The sequence below is a fragment of the Stenella coeruleoalba genome (genome assembly GCF_951394435.1).
Source record: "Stenella coeruleoalba genome assembly, chromosome: 2".
In the NCBI taxonomy this organism is placed as follows: Eukaryota; Metazoa; Chordata; class Mammalia; order Artiodactyla; family Delphinidae; genus Stenella; species Stenella coeruleoalba.
The window spans coordinates 172,074,184-172,093,536 of NC_137147.1; the positions used below are offsets into that span (position 1 = coordinate 172,074,184).

Here is a 19,353-nt window from a genome sequence, read left to right on the forward strand (position 1 = left end):
TACACAAAATAAATTTCACAAAGAATGTACTCCATTTTTAATTGCAGGAGAAATTTTTTTCTTTTTTAATCCTTGGATATGTCTTATGAAAAGGAAACAAATAACTAAACCCAAATGTTTAGAGTGTTGCAGAATGCCTTATGGGTCTTTGACAATACTCTAAAAATATCAGTTGTTGAATTTGGCAAAGTCTGAGAAGAGAAACTGTTTTGCCTTTTGTTTTTTCCTAACATGAAATTAAGGTTTTTCCTTTGGTGATGACTTAAAGCTCATTGAGCTTTGGATAGTTTGATCAACCTAGTTTATTAGAGCATCTCACCATACTGTGATTTGGTTACAATCTGTATAATAGGGAACTGGAGAGAGTTCTACTCGTTATTTTTTTTAATATAATTTAATTTATTTTTTATTTTTTATTTTGACTGCCATGTGGCATGCGAAATCTTAGTTCCTTGAACAGGGATGGAACCTGTGCCCCCTGAAGTGCAGAGTCCTAACCACTGGACCACCAGGGAATTCCCCGGGTTCTACTCTTTAAGTGTGATAGTTTAAACTGGGAGTAATTCATTGCATTGTCTACTATCTTTAGGAAACGGATTAGACATGTATTGTAAAGGAAAGAAAAGGACCACAGGCAAGAATAAACTACCTCTGCAGAGTAATTTGCTTTGTAAACATGTAGGAAAGTGTTTAACAACGTAATTAGAGTTGTCGTGAGATCTACTAGTCCTAGGCTTGCTGACCTCTCTAAGTCCAGCTTATGGTCAGCATGTTCTTCAAATCTAGGGGACACCATTCAAATTGCATTCTATATGACTTTGGCACTTAGAAGCCATCTTTTGTGTGTGTGTGTGTGTGTGTGTGTGTGTGTGTGTGTGTGTCCGTGTCCTGTATCACAAACTCTGGATGTACCTCAGATTTTAGCTACCTGTTGGGTTCAGAAGGACTATTTCATAAAACAAAGATTTTCTCTACATGCTTTTTCTTTACTGCTTTAACTTTTGTTGTGGTTCTGTTTATGGTAGTTGGTTTATTTGAAGAGTGTTTGCACTTGTTAGGAATCACCGTCCTTTGTTACAAATGTCCAGTGTCTGTAAAACCATTACTTTTTAAATATTTTGCCCATTTTTTCATCATTTCTGATGAAAAAGTAAATTCAATCCCCATTCTTCCATCTTGGCCCGAAGGGGAAATCCTGACCTCTGTCTCCCACATCTGTTCTTAGAGCCCTTGACATTTTTGTCAGCCTCATCAGACCATCTGAATCCTTGACAATTTTCTTAATCTTTCTCAGTACAGTGACTCTTTCTGGCTTCACCTATACGACTCTCCACCTTTTACTCAAGAGTTTATTAATTCATTGTTTTCTTAGTAACCTAGGTTTTCATACTTCATAGATTTTGATTTGTGTGCCTGTTATTCCTCAAGTTTGTATCTATATTACATACCTGTTTCTCACCCTTTCACATGCCGTTTGGCCCTACCTCTTACTCTAGCCATTGCCATGATTATTTTCTGAAAGCTTTGAACAGCTTTGCATAAGTACATTTGTACTACTCTTTGCCTCAGACTGGCACCTCAGACCATACTTCTGCCTTTCTGTTCTGCTGTGGGCACCACTGAAGTAATTTTTCAGGGTGCAGGAACCTGCTCTGGGCTCATGAGTGCGTAACCCAGGAATGTGTGGAAATTAATGACTCTGGTGGCCACCCTTGACCAGTGAGTAAGGTTGATGATGGGGAAATGTTTTCCTGTTTAATCTGTTAGATTGACTCGTACGCAGGAGGCCCCTGGAAGACTGAGCACTGGCTACCCCGAGGGAGTAAAGGCAGCATGGGTTTCCTTCTCCCCAGCAATGCCATTGTCACAATCCTCTTTATTTTCTCCCCTCGACTGCTTTATCCTCCCCATTCGTTTCTATGCTACTGAAAATTGTAGAAAATAAAAAAACTCTCTTGACTAGATCTCCCAGTAGATCATACCATCTTATCCAGACGGGGTTCATTTTCTGCCAAGTGATCCAACTGGTCATCTTGTGTTTAACTGCTTCCTTAATCTTTCATGTCTTCATACTCAAAACTGGCCACCTTCACACATATTCTTACCTGAGCTGTTAAGAAGTATAAGACTTTACAAGATTAGCTTCCACATTTTCTTTCTTCAATACATCAAAATGATTTTGAACTGATTCCTCCTCTCTATAAAAAATACTTAAAATATCTTTAATATACCTCTACTTTCTAGTGTTAAAAGAAGTGACATCAATTATTAGAGTTAATTTCCCCAACTATGCTCTTGATTACCTCCAATCCTAACTTCTCAAGTCTTTACCAATCTTCTCAATCTTTTTTTAATTTCCAGTGCCTCCTTTTGCTGACTATAGCTATGTTCAGATCTCACCTGTAATGGAAGAAAACAAAACACAAAACCAAAATCCTTTTTTTTGACCCCATTATTATTATACCTATTAACCATGAGCTCTTCTTGCCTTTTGTATTCAATGGAACATTGACTGAAACAGTATTCTGTTTTATTACATATTTATTCCTTAAGCCCTGACAGCCTAATTTCAATCTCTACCACTCTCCAGAAACTACTGTCTTAAAGGTCAGTGAAGGATGAAATAATCATTAAACCTCATAGTCTTTCCTCAGGCATCCTCTCTGATCACATTCCAGCATGTTCCAGTAAATTCCAGTTTTCTTCTATGACATTGTGAAAACTTCTACCTGTTTAACTTCTTCCTCTTTGCAGTTCCTGATCAATACCTTATCTACTCCCAGAGTTCTCTGTAAGTTCTTTCACTGACACTGATTCTTCTCCCACACTCCATTCTTGTATTATTTCTCATTTCTTATTGTATATTTCTCCTGGACAATGAATTGGATGTCAAATTTAACTTATCTGCAATGGAGCTTGTCATTCCCACTGACTCCCTTCATATCTCAGCTGTTTCTTGTAACTTCCTTGTTTTTGATCAGTAGTGCCTTTCTTTAAGACACCAGTGGATTCCTAATTACTCTTTGCGTCTCCCATATTTGGAGAAGAGAAAGCAAGGCACTGTGATTTACATACACTATCTCATTTAATCCCCACAGCAATTCATATTTCATATATAAATAAAGTAAGACCCGAAGTGGTAGGGTGAGTTGCCTAATGTTTCAGAGCTGTCTAGGGATGGGAACCATGTATGCTGGACACTGAAATTCATATGCTTTTCAGTGTGTAACAGAATGAAGACTCTTAAACAGCAGTGTATCCTGAATCAACAAAGAAATATTCAATTATGTTTGCTATTGTATTTATTAAGGAAGGAATGAAGACAAAAATACATCTTAGAAAGACTGTGAACCTTCAACACGAGATGAAAGTAATAAAGATTTTCTGTTAGACTTTGTGTTATTAAAATGGTGTTAACCAGAATAACTTCTTTCCCAAATTCCTCAATCAAAGTTATGTTATATACTGAGCTGTATGGTTGTATTATATACTAAACTGGGTATATATTTACTAATATCTTTCATGTTGAGGTCAGGGTTAGAAATAGGTTTGGGTTTTTTTTTTAAGTATGTATTATTAATTAGATATTTATCAATGCTAAACTCAACTCAACATTTAAAGAGAATTCTTACCTCTTGGACTTCAGAGCTACGTTAAGTTTGATAACTGAGACAGAAGAATCTAAAGTTAAAGGGAGATCAGTAGCAGCAGTTAGATTATAGTGTGGAAATGTCCTATAGGTGTGCAGAGTGGGAAATTATGTGAGAGCCTGTGAGTATGGATTGTATTCTGGGCAAATGATGCATCCTCATCAGGCAATTGCGCACTGAACAACTGTCGATTAAGTACCATTTTATCCAATTTAGACCTAATGAACTTGGTAGACGAGATCCCTGCTGGATTAAGGAGCAATCAGAGTCTTATTTTGGGTTCTGTGCCATCTAGGTCAAGAAGTTTCCAAAGTGTTGTGTATATTTGCTTGGTACAAGAATGACACAACTTTCTTATCCTTCCTTCTGTTAATTCCTTAACAAATATTTATGGAATATTATTTGTGCTGTAGGGAGTTTCCATTGGTGAGTGGTAGATAGTGAAATAAAAGACTTAGAAAACTGTTCCTTGCCTCCGAGGAGTTTTAGTTCCATTTTTGCTAATTTTCCTGAATTAGTCTGAATGACAGTTTTTTTTCTAATCAAAAGGATGAAAAGAATTTTGTTTGAGTCTAAAGACAAAGTAACTCTCTCCTCTAGCAAGAAGATTGATGAAAGGTCTTTAATAAGAGGGAAAAGGAATGAAGACATAAGGATGTGTTTTGACTCTGTACTCAGTCTCACCTACCTCAGAGGTGCAATGACACTGGTTTTATTTGGAACTTTCAGGAAGGGGTCCGGATCACCATTTTGCAGGAAATGCAATGGATGTGTCAGAAGAAGCCCATGTCTGCCTGCCCTGCAGGGAGGGCTGCCCCTACTGTGCTGATGACAGCCCCTGCTTTGTCCAGGAGGATAAGTACTTGCGACTTGCTATCATCTCCTTCCAAGCCCTGTGTGTGCTGCTCGACTGCGTGAGCATGCTGGTGCTCTACCGCTTTCGCAAAGCAAAGGTAAACCCAGGTACCCTGGTTACCTTTCTTTTTATTATGAAAGGTACCTTTCTTTTTATTCTGGACTGACCTCTTCTTTTCTTTTTCTTTTTTTTTTTACGTCTTTATTGGAGTATAATTGCTTTACAATGGTGTGTTAGTTTCTGCTTTATAACAAAGCAAATCAGTTATACATATACATATGTTTCCATATCTCTTCCCTCTTGCGTCTCCCTCTCTCCCACCCTCCCTATCCCTCCCCTCCAGGCGGTCACAGAGCACTGAGCTGATCTCCCTGTGCTATGCAGCTGCTTCCCACTAGCTATCTGTTTTACGTTTGGTAGTGTATATATGTCCATGCCACTCTCTCGCTTTGTCACAGCTTACCCTTCCCCCTCCCCATATCCTCAAGTACATTCTCTAGTAGGTCTGTGTCTTTATTCCTGTCTTACCCCTAGGTTCTTCATGACATTTTTCTTTTTTCTTAAATTCCATAAATATGTGTTAGCATACGGTATTTGTCTTTCTCTTTCTGACTTACTTCACTCTGTATGACAGACTCTAGGTCCATCTACCTCATTACAAATAGCTCAATTTTGTTTGTTTTTATGCCTGAGTAATATTCCATTGTATATATGTGCCACATCTTCTTTATCCATTCATCCGATGATGGACACTTAGGTTGTTTCCATCTCCGGGCTATTGTAAATAGAGCTGCAATGAACATTTTGGTACATGACTCTTTTTGAATTATGGTTTTCTCAGGGTATATGCCCAGTAGTGGGATTGCTGGGTCATATGGTAGTTCTATTTGTAGTTTTTTAAGGAACCTCCATACTGTTCTCCATAGTGGCTGTACCAATTCACATTCCCACCAGCAGTGCAAGAGTGTTCCCTTTTCTCCACACCCTCTCCAGCATTTACTGTTTCTAGATTTTTTGATGATGGCCATTCTGACTGGTGTGAGATGATATCTCATTGTAGTTTTCTTAAGCAAGTAGAATTGTTCCAAATCCCATGTGCTTCTCTCTTAAGCAGAAGTCTTTCTATAATATGATTGGACTAGAGTGTGAAAGCTATATTCTTCGGCTTCGCAGGAGAAATAGGAATTGAAAATGTGAAACTTTATTATAACGTTTTCTTCTACAGAGTGTTTCTCCCTGTTTACCCTGAAGCTCAAGTACCTCATTGCCTTAAAAGACTCTTTTACATCATCTCTTCAGACTCTAGAAGAACTTATTTTGCCAGTTCCCAATATATTGTTAATTTTTTCCTAGGTAGAAAGCTTTGTGATATTTATTGTATTTCATTTTAATTTCTCTTAGCCATATTTGAAAAGGGTAAATGGACTCAACTGTTTCTGAGCACATTATACTTTGAAGAATGAATTTATTCATGACCATACATATGGTCTTGCATTAGTATCCCAGAATGATAGTGGTCCTGCACAGAGCTTATATGGCTTTTGAGAGAGGCTGTCCTTTGGTTCTGTTCTGAGGAATCAGAGAGTAGTATAACCATTTGTATGCTTCTGAGTTGGGGGTGGACGAAATACCAAAATATTCAGGGCAAAGCTTTCTGGGGAGCTGTCTTCAGTTGGTCACCCAGTTAACTGTATGCAGCCAGTGTTGTGTCAGATTTGTGGTTCTGTTGCTTTCAGAAACGTATTTGTGCCATTGAAAAGAAAAACAAAACTTAAAGTTTCCATCTTTTCTGAATTTGTATGACCCCTTCATGTTAGCAAAGTTGTAGAGATTGGTTTAGATTACAGAACTCATTGAAAGTATAAAGTGTTCCCATTAGAATTAAAAAAAGAAAACAACTCTGTGAATGGCATGTGTTACAAAGCCTCAAATTAAAATTTTAAAAAAACCACCTCTTTTGAGATTCTAGGAGAATGTATCCATTATGTTAATGTTATAGACTTTAATAGTTATTTTAAATAGTTTCATTAACAGAAGCATACAACAAATTAGAATCAAACTTTATATCAGCAAGAAAGGTGCAAACTGGCAAATTGCTCTTCATTTAACCAATACTTGTCATTCTTTTGCAACAAAATATGTATTGTATGTTAGATTGTATATATAATAAAGTAGCTGGCCAATGGAATTGGGAAATAGCTAACCACTGTTACCTAGATAAAATTAATTGCTTATTAAAAAGCCTATCACTGGCAGAGCAGGTAGAATTGAAAGGTCTATTTAATAAACTGCTCTGAAGTATCTCTATATAATGTAATTCATTTACACAGTGGATACCACAAAATTCTTTAAGAATTTTAATTGATTTTAATCATTAATGATTGTTGTGCTAAATTGAGTTAGTGATATATGACGGTAGAATATTACACAGGATATTAAAAAACTAAGATAGTGCTTGCTAGACCAATGTCTTAATCTATGGTAATGTTACTTAACATTTCTAAAGTTATTAACCTTTTGAATTTCTCTGCACCTTCATATGAAATGCTGCTTTACAAGGCTATCATGAGAATAGATATCTTTACATGTCATTTGGTGAAATTTCTATAGATACAAACTAGTTGGAATACATAAATTAGACATCTAGTTTTAAGATGGTCACCTTTTGAAGAATCAGTTGGTTTTCACAGAATGTGACATAAGGGGGAGATATTTTTAGGAAAGAAGTTTAAAAAGTCAGTGAACATAGGTCTCATATGTTCACTGTTTCATGAAATTTTATCTTCCTATTTCAATTACCAAAAGCAATGGATTAATTGTAAAAGCGATAAACCATTTCCAGGATAGAGATTGCATATTTAGGACATGTAGACTTTGGCTTTGCTTTTTAAAGTTTTCACATGTCTTTGCAACATTTCTTTGGATTAAGCAAAAAACTGATGACCCCTCTTGGAGCAAAGTTGATGTTTTCCTTATGAGTTTCCCATTACATTCTTTACCCACTGATAATTAAAGGAACAAAAACCACATAATCTGTCAGTGTACATCTATTGTGACAAAAGAGGAAAAAACCTTAGTTGCAATATAGAAGTAACATTGCGGACAAGTGTGCAGACTCTGGAAACAGATAATTTAGTCTAATTATGGGTATTTTAAGTTAAATGAGGGTTGCTCATGCCTAAAATACCAACTCTGCAGTTGGTAGGTACCAACAATCTTTGGTCGAAGGTTAGTTTAACATTTTATCATTTTAAACAACACAAGCTAGATTCTGCTATATTTTGGGGTGAGGCTGGTGATACAGTGCCACAAAGAGTAAATTAAATTTTACTCTGCACAAACATTTAGAGACATAACTATATACATTTGCCTTTGTGCCCTGGGTTAAAGATTAAATCTGTCAATAAACTGGGAGTGATTTTAAACCCAGTAAGTTCTTCTAAAGCAACAGCAATTTTTACAACAGTATTTTAAAGGTTCTGAATATTAAATATTTGGAACTTACTTCTATTTTTATTTTTTTTTTTTACGAAATATATGACAAGTCACATCTTTTTCTATTAGCTATTTTGAAGAGAGAGCATAGTTTCTTACAGCTTTGTAATGTGAAGTGTTAGTACAATTTATTTTCAAGTGAAAATTTGAAAGAAAAGAAGGTACACTGGAACAGCAGCTTATTCCACTTCTGAAAATAATCTTTTGCTTGATTTATTCTTAGTAAATTTTAGCATGTTTTGTTTGAGCTTAGTGCTTTGGAAAAAATAGTGATAGTCATTTTTTAAAGTGAACATACTGCAGTTTGTATTTTCCCTTCCAGGCCTGTAATAGTTCTTTTTTTAAATTAGAAATTAATTGATAGGTGATTTTATAACTGCTCATTTTTGGTTTGGAAAATCAGATGTTTTAATGTAGAGTGTGGCTGAAATTCTACTAGGCTAATTATGATGTTTTAATGCTTATTTTGTTGAAAAAAAAGGGAGATGTATTACTTTTTTATTGTGGTAAAATATACGTAACATAAAACTTACCATTTTCTACCATCTTTAAGTGTACAATTAAGCGGCATTAAGTACATTCACATCACTGTGCAACCATCACCACTATTCATTTCCAGAACTTTTGCATCATCGCAAACCAAACTCTGTAATCATTAAACAACTCCCTATTCCCCTAACCCCTGGTAACCTTTATTCTACTTTCTGCCCCTATAAATTTGTTTTTTCAGAGTACCTCATATATAAGTGGATACACTATTTGTCCTTTTGTTTTTGGCTTATTTCACCTAGCATAATGTTTTAAAGGTTTACCTATGTTTTAGCATGTATCAGAACTTCATTTCTTTTCATTGATGAATAATATTCCATTGTGTGTATTTACCACATTTCATTTATCTGTTTATCTGTTGAAAGAGTTGTTTCTACCTTTTGGTTATTGTAAATAATGCTATTGTGAACATTGGTGTACAAGTATTTGGTTGAGTCCCCGATTTCAGTTATTTGTATATAACCTAGGAGGAGAATTGTTGAATCACACAGTCATTCTGTGTTTAACTTTTTGAGGAACTACCCAACTGTTTTCCACGGAGGCCAGACCATTTGATATTTTCACCAACAATTCGTGAGGGTTCCAATTCCTTCACATCCTCACTAACACTTGTTATTTTCTGTTTTTGTTTTTGTTTTATAATAGCCATACTAATGAATCTGAAGTGAATTCTCATTGTGGTTTTGATTTGCATTTTCCTAGATATTAGTGGCAGTTGAGCATCTTTTCATGTGCTTATTGGTATATCTTCTTTGCAGAAATGTCTCTTCAGGTCTTTTGTTCACTTTTGAATTGGTTGTTCATTGCTGAGTTGTAGGAGTTCTTTATGTATTCTGAATATTACACTTATCACATAGATGATTTGCAAATATTTTCTCCCATCCTATGGGTCGTCTTTTCATTCTCTTGATAGTGTCCTTTGATGCCCAAAAGTTTTTAATTTTGATAAAGTCCAGTTTACCTACGTTTTCTTTGGTTGCCTGTACTCTTGGTGTCATATCTGAGAAATCGTTGCCAAAGCCAATATCATGAAGCTTTCCTGCTGTGTTTTTTTTCTAGGAGTTTAATAGTTTTAGGCCTTATATCAGACTTCAATCCATTTTTAGTTAATTTTTGTATATGTTGTAAGTTAAGGGCCCAACTTCATTCTTTTGCATTTGGATGCCTAGTTTTCTCAGCACTATTTGTTGAAGAGAATATCTTTTCCCCGTTGTGTGGTCTTGGCACTCTTATCAAAGATCATTTGACCACACACATGTGGGTTTATTTCTGGGGTCTCTATGCTGTTCCATTTAGTCTATGCCTTTATGTCAGGATCACACTGTTTTGATTACTGTAGCTTTGTAGTAAGTTTTGAAATTAGGAAGTGTGAGGCCTCCAAATTTATTCTTCTTTTCAAGGTCGTTTTGGGTCCCTTAAGATTCATGGAATTTTCATGAATTTTAGGATGTGTTTTTCTATTTATGGGAGGGAGGTGCAGCATAATACATGAAAAGGAGTAGAATGGTTAGAAACCAAGAGCTAGTACCTTCAATGCAGCTAGCTATAGGGGTACTTATGGAAGTTCCATAGTGGTTTACAAATTTTTTTCTTAAACCTTGTTCTAATACTGGCTAACTACTACACTCAACATAAGATGATGTTGTATATTTCTGTCAATTTATGGTAGACAATATTTCCCTCAATTTCCATTTTCCTAAGGGCTACAATGTTGATCTTGACTCTTACCAGATATTTTAACTGTACTGAACTAATAAAATATCACACAGTATCACAACAATAATATTTCACTCCCCTTTATTGAATATGAATGAGAAAGTTGGTACTTTTATTTTTCCTCGTTTCCCCCTTCCCATTTTATTAAAATTTAATCTATGATTAATTTGCATCAATTTTCAGTAAGAGCCATCATTAGTTTCAAAGGAAAAGCAGTTCTTTAATATATTTTGGCTCTCACTACATTTAAATTTATCATTTAGTCTTCTTCCTAGATGTTTATTTGGTTTAGTTACTTATCATAAGACCTTTCCAAATGTGGTTTTTTGCCTTTGAGTTCTGACTTTTGACTAATCTTTTATCATTATTAGATATCTATATCTTCAAATAGTTTGTTTGGAAAACGGTAGTTTTGTACCTGTGTTACATCTGAACTCCCACCCACTGACTGTGGCTTTTACAGGACAGCCCCTTGGCTAGGGGGAGCACTTGGGGATTACTGTCTTTTTCTTTTAAAGCTCTACTATTGCTCCTTCATTTATCGTTTAGACTGAACATTTTGGACAATTTCCAGGATTGCCCACTTTTTGTCTCTTATGGAACAAAATCTCCCATCTGAATGCTTATTGACTTCTTTCTTTACTTTTACCATCATAATATGGTTCTTCTTCATTGCGTTTGCAAAAAATGTGATCCAAACTCTCAAATTTCAGACTGAGCTTTCTTCTGATACTGGGAAGTCTTTTGTGTGTTAGTTCGTATGTTATCTGTTCTGCTCTAGTTTTTCTAGGCTTCTCTTTTAGGCCTTCCTGTTAAGTATAGGTTGGGTCTCCAGACTTTCTTTTTTAAAATGTTCTCACTGTATTGTATTTTAAGTGTTTTCCTCTGTGTTTTGAGAAGCTATTTAAGTTTGTCTTCTATTTTGCTCTTCCAGTTTTTAGCGCTGTCTGAGCTGCTGTACCCTACCTTCCTGATATTCTAAAATCCAACTGTTTTTAATCTCTGTACAATTGTTCCTTACGTTTTACCTCCGTTTTTGCAAAGGTTCGGGGTCAGAAAGCTTGAGGCAAATCCTAGTGATTTCATATTCTAGTTATGTGACCCTAAGTTTGCATAGTTATATACCTAATCAGCAAGTCACTTAGTCTCTCTAAATGGCTTTTATCTTATGTAAAGAAGGGGACATTCAAGAATTTGGAAAACAACAACAGCAATAGTGTATGTACTCTAAAATCAAGCCTGATTCATGTAGTAAGCAGTTCGGGAGGGGGATTGAATCTACAAATAGGAAGCTTATCATACTAGCTAATGTGAGATAAACTTTTTTATGTCTTATGTGTATGTAAGGACTCATTCATTGAAAGGATTTCTGGACCATTCCAAGAGTTACCAAAGGGGAAAGTATCACAACTTTTAATTCTACACTTTTGTTCTTATGGGGGGGTAAGAAGAATTAAGTAAAAAGTTATATCATTTGTAATGGAATGGTTGATTTTGTAACATGATGCCTGATATTATTTGCATAATTTTTTCTTTCCATGAAATATATTTAAACATATATATGAAGAAACTTGAAGTGCTAGGCTTGAAAGTTAGAGAAGTATAATCATGCTTTCTGAATTAACATTCAAATGATCTTCTTTAGGACATAAGAAGCCTGAAAAGGCCCAGCCACAACATTACAATTAGGTGCAGGGCAGCATGTGATCAAGGAAGCATACGCTAAGCATCTCTATTCCAGACATTAATGCCACTGTGCCCAAAGTGTTAGGGCTTCACACATTTTAGTCCTGAAAGATTTCCAGGCTTTAAAGCCTTCCTATTTAAAATACAGATACTGTTTAAGTAAGATTAGTCATCGTTCTAATGATGAGTGGGGCTTGAGCTAAAACACGATTGCCACCTCCCGTCAGTTTATTGGAGCACTGTGTTAAAAAGGGTTCCGATGCAGCAAATGGATTTATTCTGAGAAGTGATTGTTTTATTGGCTAACTTTAGAAGCCATAGGTATTATCAGGGAAACTAATGACATATGTACCACATGTTTGTCACTCCTTAACTAGGAGTTTCAGGCTCAGGGGACAAGTGAAGGAAGAAAAACTACCGATATAGGATGTTGGAGGGCCTTCGTGGTAAGCATGGCCATAAAACCGTTTTGTCTAGGGATGACCCACTTCTTAAAGAATTATATCAAAATTCAGGGTTTCTACAGATGATGAACTGCTCGATCTATTCCAGATATAATGGATTTACTAGGAGTTATCCCATTCCATAATTTACTAGCCAGTTCTCAAGTAGTTTGAACTTGACACAGTATGAAATGTATTTTGACAGGTGCTTTTCCCTAAATATTTAAAGGCAAGTGTATTTCAGATAGAATGTAATGCTTTCAACTCTTATTCATTTTTACTTTTCCTCTGAGAAATATGTGTGGTGTATATTAATACAAGTGCCCTAAGAAATTTGATCTTAAAAAATTACGGCCTTTAGTCCAGCACACAACTTGTATCCCCCAATGTATTTTGTTAACATGAAAATATTTTATGAGCTCTGAGTAGTGCTTAGTCTCCCAGCTCAAGTTTAGAGTTTCAAATCTTTTCTTCCTCTTGTTACTGTGGAAATTATTTAACTCGTTTGTAGGTTACCTTTCCTTAAAGCTACTTTTATTAGCGGTAAGGAATGTCTTCTTTTTCTGGTCACTAGGCTTTCGAATTGTAAAGGGTGAGCTTTAGGACTAAGTCTAGCATTTAAACAATTAAAACAAAATTAAAAAGCAAATTGGAGAAAAGTGTTTTGGTACGATATGATAGTGAAGGATTAACATTCTTACTCTAAAAACAGACAAAACCCTCTTAGGAATCACTATGAAATAGAAAAATATCCAATAGAAAAACAGGCAGAGAACATCCATCAGCAGTTTGTAAAACAACAACAACATACAATATATATTCTCTATATCCATGAGTAATAACAAAAGGCAAGTGAAAACAATGACATGTACTTTTATAACAATAATAATTCTCTGTGTTGTGAAGACGTTAGCAACTAGGTGTTCCCATACATTGCTGATGGTTGTGTAAATTGGTAGAAACTTTTGGATGAGGTTTGGGATTATGTGTAATAAACATAAAAATGCACAGTAGTTTCAATTCTAGAAGTCTGTACTAAAGAAATCATACAGGTGCACAAGGACTTACAAATATAGTCATAGGTGTATGTATGTGCATCATAGTGCTATTTATAGTACAAGCAAACTGGGAACAATTAAGTGTTCAAAATTGGGTCCATGCATTTAAATATGGGGCCATAAAAGTGATCATGTAGAATACTAAATGATGGGAGAAAATGGTTTTAACATAGTTACTTAGTTTATCAGCACATTTCCACCGTTTTTTTGAAGTTTTATTTTAGTACTCTCCATTTTTCATCTTTCCCTCTCTCCTCTTCTTCTCATTCCATCCCTTTCTGCCTGCCTCCCTCCATTCCTTCTTTCCATTCATCATCCATCTGCTGAGCATCTATTGAGTGCTTGGAACTATTACCCATACTGGGCATGCAGTGCTGAACAGGACAAATAATATCTGTGCTCTTACGGAGTTGATACTCCAGTGGGGGCTGGTAGTCATAGACAATAAAAGAAAAATAAAGAAGAATGTATCAGGTGGCTAGCAAGTGCTGTGATCAGAGTGAAATATATAAAACAATAGGCTGTGACTTTGGAGTAGAATTCTTGTGGCCACCATGTAAGTTGGTATTATCCTCATTTTATATTTGAATAAGCAAAAGCATAGAGAATTTAAGAAACCCATTCATTGTTACTTAGGGAATCTAGGATTACCAGTTCAGGTCTGTTTGACTTTATAACTCATTTTTGCTCTTAACTACTATGGTATACTATCTGTCATATGTTTACAGTGCAATTTTTTCTTAAATTTTAAAAAGTAGACCTCGCCAACTCTGGCCTCAATGTAGTAATCCAAGTTCTAGGCCTGCATGCATTCTTCTTTTTTCCTCATACCCTTATGCCTTATCAAAACTTTACATGTCCAATGTGTCATTCTTGCTAGGTGCCTACTAGTTAACTGAATAAATTAAGTTCTTACGTGGTACCATTTAAATGGATTTATATGTTCCTTGTCTCTGCTCATTTGTGTTACTACACAGTTTTGCAATTTTTTTTTTAAGTTGACTCACAGGACACGTCTTTTTTTCTTTTGGCTGCGTGGGCTCTTCATTGTGGCGCATGGGCTTCTCTATAGTGTGGCGTGTGGGTTCCAGAGCCCACAGGCTCAGTAGTGGCGGTGCACGGGCTTACTTGCCCCTCGGCATGTGGGATCTTAGTTCTCCGACCAGGGATCGAACCCGTGTCCCCTGCATTGGAAAGTGGATTCTTAACCACTGAACCACCAGAGAAGTCCCCAGTTTTGCACTGTAATGGCATCCTTTAATGCTTTAACCCAAGGAGCAACTCATATGTAATGATTTAGGGGTATGTGTGTATATGTATGTATGTGTATGAATGTATATGAATGTCAGGGTGGTGGTTAGGGTACCTATGGGGAAAAAAATAGTTTAGCTGAAGACATTTCTTTCTTTCTGTGCTTCTTAAGAAATATCATTTAAATAACTTCCTACTCCATCCGGTGGCAGCGGTACTAATTATGAGTTACGAAGAACAGCTAGAGTGAATATAACATACTTGTGTATGCCTTAAGAGACATAAAATGCTTAATGATTACCAAAGCTCCATTCCTGTTTTGAGACACTTACATTTACTTATACTTATTTGAGTGGTAAAGCCAGTTACATATGAAGTATGCTAAAAATAACTTTAAAAATTAATGTACTAGTATACTGAATTGCTTGCCAGTTGAAAAATATTCTGAGAGACCAATCTGTCTTTTCTAAATTCCTTAGATCTTCATTTTTAAAGCCCATTCAAGTATCTTGTAGGCAAAGTACTTTGCACAATTATAAACTAAGGCCTTTAGTAACTATTCCATGAACATTTAGCTAGATTTTAAAAGATGATTTTGATACTGGCTTGCCCATGAGAGGCTCACAATCTAATGGGGAAATGAATATAAGGAAATATAAGGTATATGAAAACAAGTACTACAGTTTGTTGAGTGCTTGGCAGGGCAGTAGGGAATAGTCTTTAAGGTCATAGGCTCGAGTCCCTTTATGTAGGTGCCTCTCCTGGCCTCACACAAAGGAGTTCCTCAACCTTAGGTTAAGTTACCAGCCTCTCTTTGTCTCAGTTTCCTTTTCTGTAATATGGGGACAATAATAATAAATCTAATAATAATGAGTCTCATAATAATAAATCTCATAGGGTTATGGTAAAGATTAAAGTATGTGGAATGCTTGTAAGCTTATTACAGCTAATGACGTGTGGAAAATGCTCAGTAAGCATTAGCCATTAATAGGGGTATGTGCAGAATATGACAGCATAAAATAAGAGTGGTTGAGGGTGGTGTGAGAAGACTTCCAAGAAGATGGGACACATGGGAAGAATCTTGAAAAGTGCATTTCACTGGTCAGACGGATAGGAGGTAAGTGGGACAGGCTAGGCAGAGAGACAAACATGTATGCAGAGACCTTACAGAGCCCAGGATACTTTCAGGGAAGTTGAACTATTTCAGTATGAATCCTGAAAAGCCTGACGAAGCATTGGGACTTTATCCTATAGGCACTTGAGATAAATTGTTGAGCTGGCAAAGGATGTTAGGCATATGGGTCTGGCACCATAGAAGCAAACTTGGAAGTCACTCACTCATTCATTCAATGTTTTTTGAGGGTGCACTAAGTTCCCAGGCATTGTTTATGGATAGTGAACAAAACAGGATGGTCTGTGATCCTATGATTGGAGTTCAAAATCTTGTGGGGCAAAGATAAGTGAGTAAATAAATTAGTAAGTGCTGGTAAGTACTATGAAGGAAGGTAACAGAGTAAAATGAGGGAGGATAATGGGGTTGGGGAGACTGTTTAGGAGGACGTCCCAGAGTCAGTGTCATTTCATCTGAGGTCTCAAGGATAACCAGGAGGCAGAGAACAAGGACAGGAGAGTATTCCAGGAAGAGAAAAACCACATCTTTAAGGTACCAATGTGTGAAGAAGCTTGGAGTGTTCTAGGAAGTGAAGGAGGCCAGCATGGCTAGCGAATCATAGCAGAGTGGAGAGAGATGAGCTCAGAGAGAGTCAGGTGCCAGGCATTCAGAGTTCTATAGGCCAGAGTGAAGTGTGTTATTTTATTTGAAGTGCAGTCAGAAGCCACTGAAGGATTTGAAGCAGAGGGATAAATGCTCTCATTTAGGTATTAAACGAATTTCTCTAGGTGCTCTGCAGAGAATAGATTAGTAAGGGGCAATGTAAAAGTGGGGGCAGTGATAAGAGGCCTATTGAATTAGTCTAGGTAAGGGACAGCGGTGGCCCTGGGATGGAGACGAGTGCCTAATTTGAGATACATTTGGAGATAGAATTGACAGGACCTGCTGATGAACTTGATGTGAGAGGTGAAGAAAAAACAAAAATCAAATTTGATCCCTTCAGGTTTATAGCTTGAGGAACTGGGTAAAGAGTGGTGTTACAGGACTTCTCTGGTGGTGCAGTGGTTAAGAATCTGCCTCCCAATGCAGGGGACATGGGTTCGAGCCCTGGTCCAGGAAGATCCCACATGCCGCGAAGCAACTAACCCACAAACCACAACTATTGAGCCTGCGCTCTAGAGCCTGCAAGCCACAGCTACTGAGCCCGCATGCCTAGAGCCTGTGTCCAGCAACAAGAGAAGCCACTGCAATGAGAAGCCCGCACACCACTATGAAGAGTAGCCCCTGCTCACCACAACCAGAGAAAGCTCGTGTGCAGCAATGAAGACCCAACGCAGCCAAAAATAATTAAATAAATTTTTTTAAAAAAAGTGGTGCTGTCTACTAAAATTAAGAAAATATGGGGACTTCCCTGGCGGTCCAGTGGTTAAGACTCTGAGCTTCCACTGCAGGGGGAGCAGGTTCGATCCCGGGATGGGGCAGTAAGATCCTGCATGCCGTGCTGTGTGGCCAAAAAAATTAAAAAAGAAAAAAAAAAGTGAAACACTGGAAAGAGAGTGGTTTGAAGGGTAAGGGAAGGAAAAATCAAGAGTTCCATTTTGGACATAAGTTCAGCTATTGTTGCCAAGTTAGCACATAAAAAACATGATGCCCAATTAAATTTGAATTTTAGATGAACCATGAATAATGTTTTAGTATACATCTATGACAAATAGTGCATACTAATACTAAAACATCCTTTTTTGTTTATATGAGTTATTTTTCTGGCAACCCTGATGGTTAAGCCACCTGTGAGAAGTCAAAGTGGAGATGTCAGGTGGGCAGTTAGATATATGAGTTGGAAGCTGAGTGCAGGAGTCTAGGCTAGAGTTTAGGAGTTATAAGCTGGGAGACATAGGAATCTAAAGCTGTGACAATGAGATTACCCACTTAGGAAATGTACAGGGAAGGAAAAGAAGAGACTGCTCAAGACTGAACTCTTCAACATTTGGAAGAAAAAGTAAAATACAGGAACTCTTTTTGAATAATTCAGTGGCCAAAGAGATTAGAGGGACGCCAGGCCGGAGTCATATTACAGAATCCAAAAGTGGACAGTATTTTTTTTTTTTTCAGCTGCACTGCACAGCATGCAGTATCTTAGTTCCCTGACTGACCAGGGATCAAACCTGTGCCCCCTGCAGTGGAAGCATGGAGTCCTAACCACTGGACCACCAGGGAATTCCCAGAGGACAGGATTTAAGGAGAGAGTGACCAACTGTGGGGAAAACTACAGAGTGATAGAATAATATGAATGGAAAAAGTATGCAACGAATTTGGCAACACAAAGGTCATTGGCAACCTTAGCAGTGTACTCTTCTGTAATGATTGAGGAAGTAGAGAAAGCATGGTTATCTAAAACTTGAAACAATCTTATTTGGGAAGGGAGCAGAGAAATAGTGTTGGCCAGACAGTGATAGTGAAAACCATGACAAATTCTGAGCTTTCCCAGGGGAGTGTTTACAGTAAGAAAAGAAGACATTTGAACCAGTATCTTTGGAATAGATAGAAGAAAAGGAAAGAGGAAAGGGGACAGAGGAGTGAGAGGTATGAGCCAACTCCAGTAGGGAAATTTTATAGGAACGAAGAGAGAGGGATTCAGAAGAGAGGGAGTTGTTAACAGTAGCAGATAATACAGAGCCACGAAGAAAATGAAGCCTAAAATAGTTTATTGCTGTACCCATGTCATGCTGTTTTAATTACGATAGTTTTACTGGGACTTAACTGTTTGGTAGCTGGTCGTCTTAGCCTTTAAAATCTTTTAGATATTTTTAGTCTCTACTCTTCCATGTTTAACATTTAGGGAAAGCTTGTCAAACTCATTGCAAAAGCCTGTTGGGATTTTGACTGAGATTGCATTTAATAGTATAAGAATAATTGTCCAGTCATATAGAAAAATACATTATTAGGTCCTTCTCTAACAGCATTTGCAATAAATTCCAGATGAAAATAACTCTATGGATTTGATGATTATAAAGTTACTGAAAACTTTTACCTGAGCAGTTTCTGAGAAGTCAGATTGTAGTGGCCTCAGAGATGGATTGGACATAGAAAAGTAGAGAATATAAATATACAGCATTATTTCAAGAAGCTTGGCTCTAAGGTAAGTAGAAAGATGCTAAGACTAAACGGCCAAAGAGGAGACTCAGGGTTGAGGGAGTTTTATCTCAGAAGATGGGAACATATTTATAAACCGCTAGAGAAATGAGAGAAGAGAAGTTTGAAAATACAGAGAAATGTGGAACAGGGTCCCATGAGAACAGAAGGGAAGAGGATCCTGAGTACAGGTGGAGATACTGACTTTGGACAGAAGATCTTAATTGTATCTGAGACTAGAGAAATGGTGATTCTGATGAAGTAGACATCAATAATTTGGGGTTGAGGCAACAAAGTTGAAGAAATTCTAGCTTGAACTTTCTGTCTGAGATTTGGGATAAGGTCATTTACTGAGCGTTCTTGAATAGAGTGGGGTAGAGATTTGAGAATACTATGCAAGTTTGGC

The 19,353-nt window shown here is 36.9% G+C and overlaps 1 protein-coding gene across 1 annotated transcript in view; it reads left to right on the forward strand.

The window, feature by feature from the left end:
• GPR158 (G protein-coupled receptor 158) overlaps nucleotides 1-19,353 on the forward strand; it is a gene marked incomplete at its 5' end in the record, with an annotated part of 324,229 nt that overhangs the window by 166,290 nt on the left and 138,586 nt on the right. Inside the window, one exon of the mRNA XM_079912544.1 lies at nucleotides 4,380-4,603. Within this exon, the coding sequence (XP_079768670.1) occupies nucleotides 4,380-4,603 (224 nt within the window). The remainder of the gene's footprint in view (nucleotides 1-4,379; nucleotides 4,604-19,353) is intronic.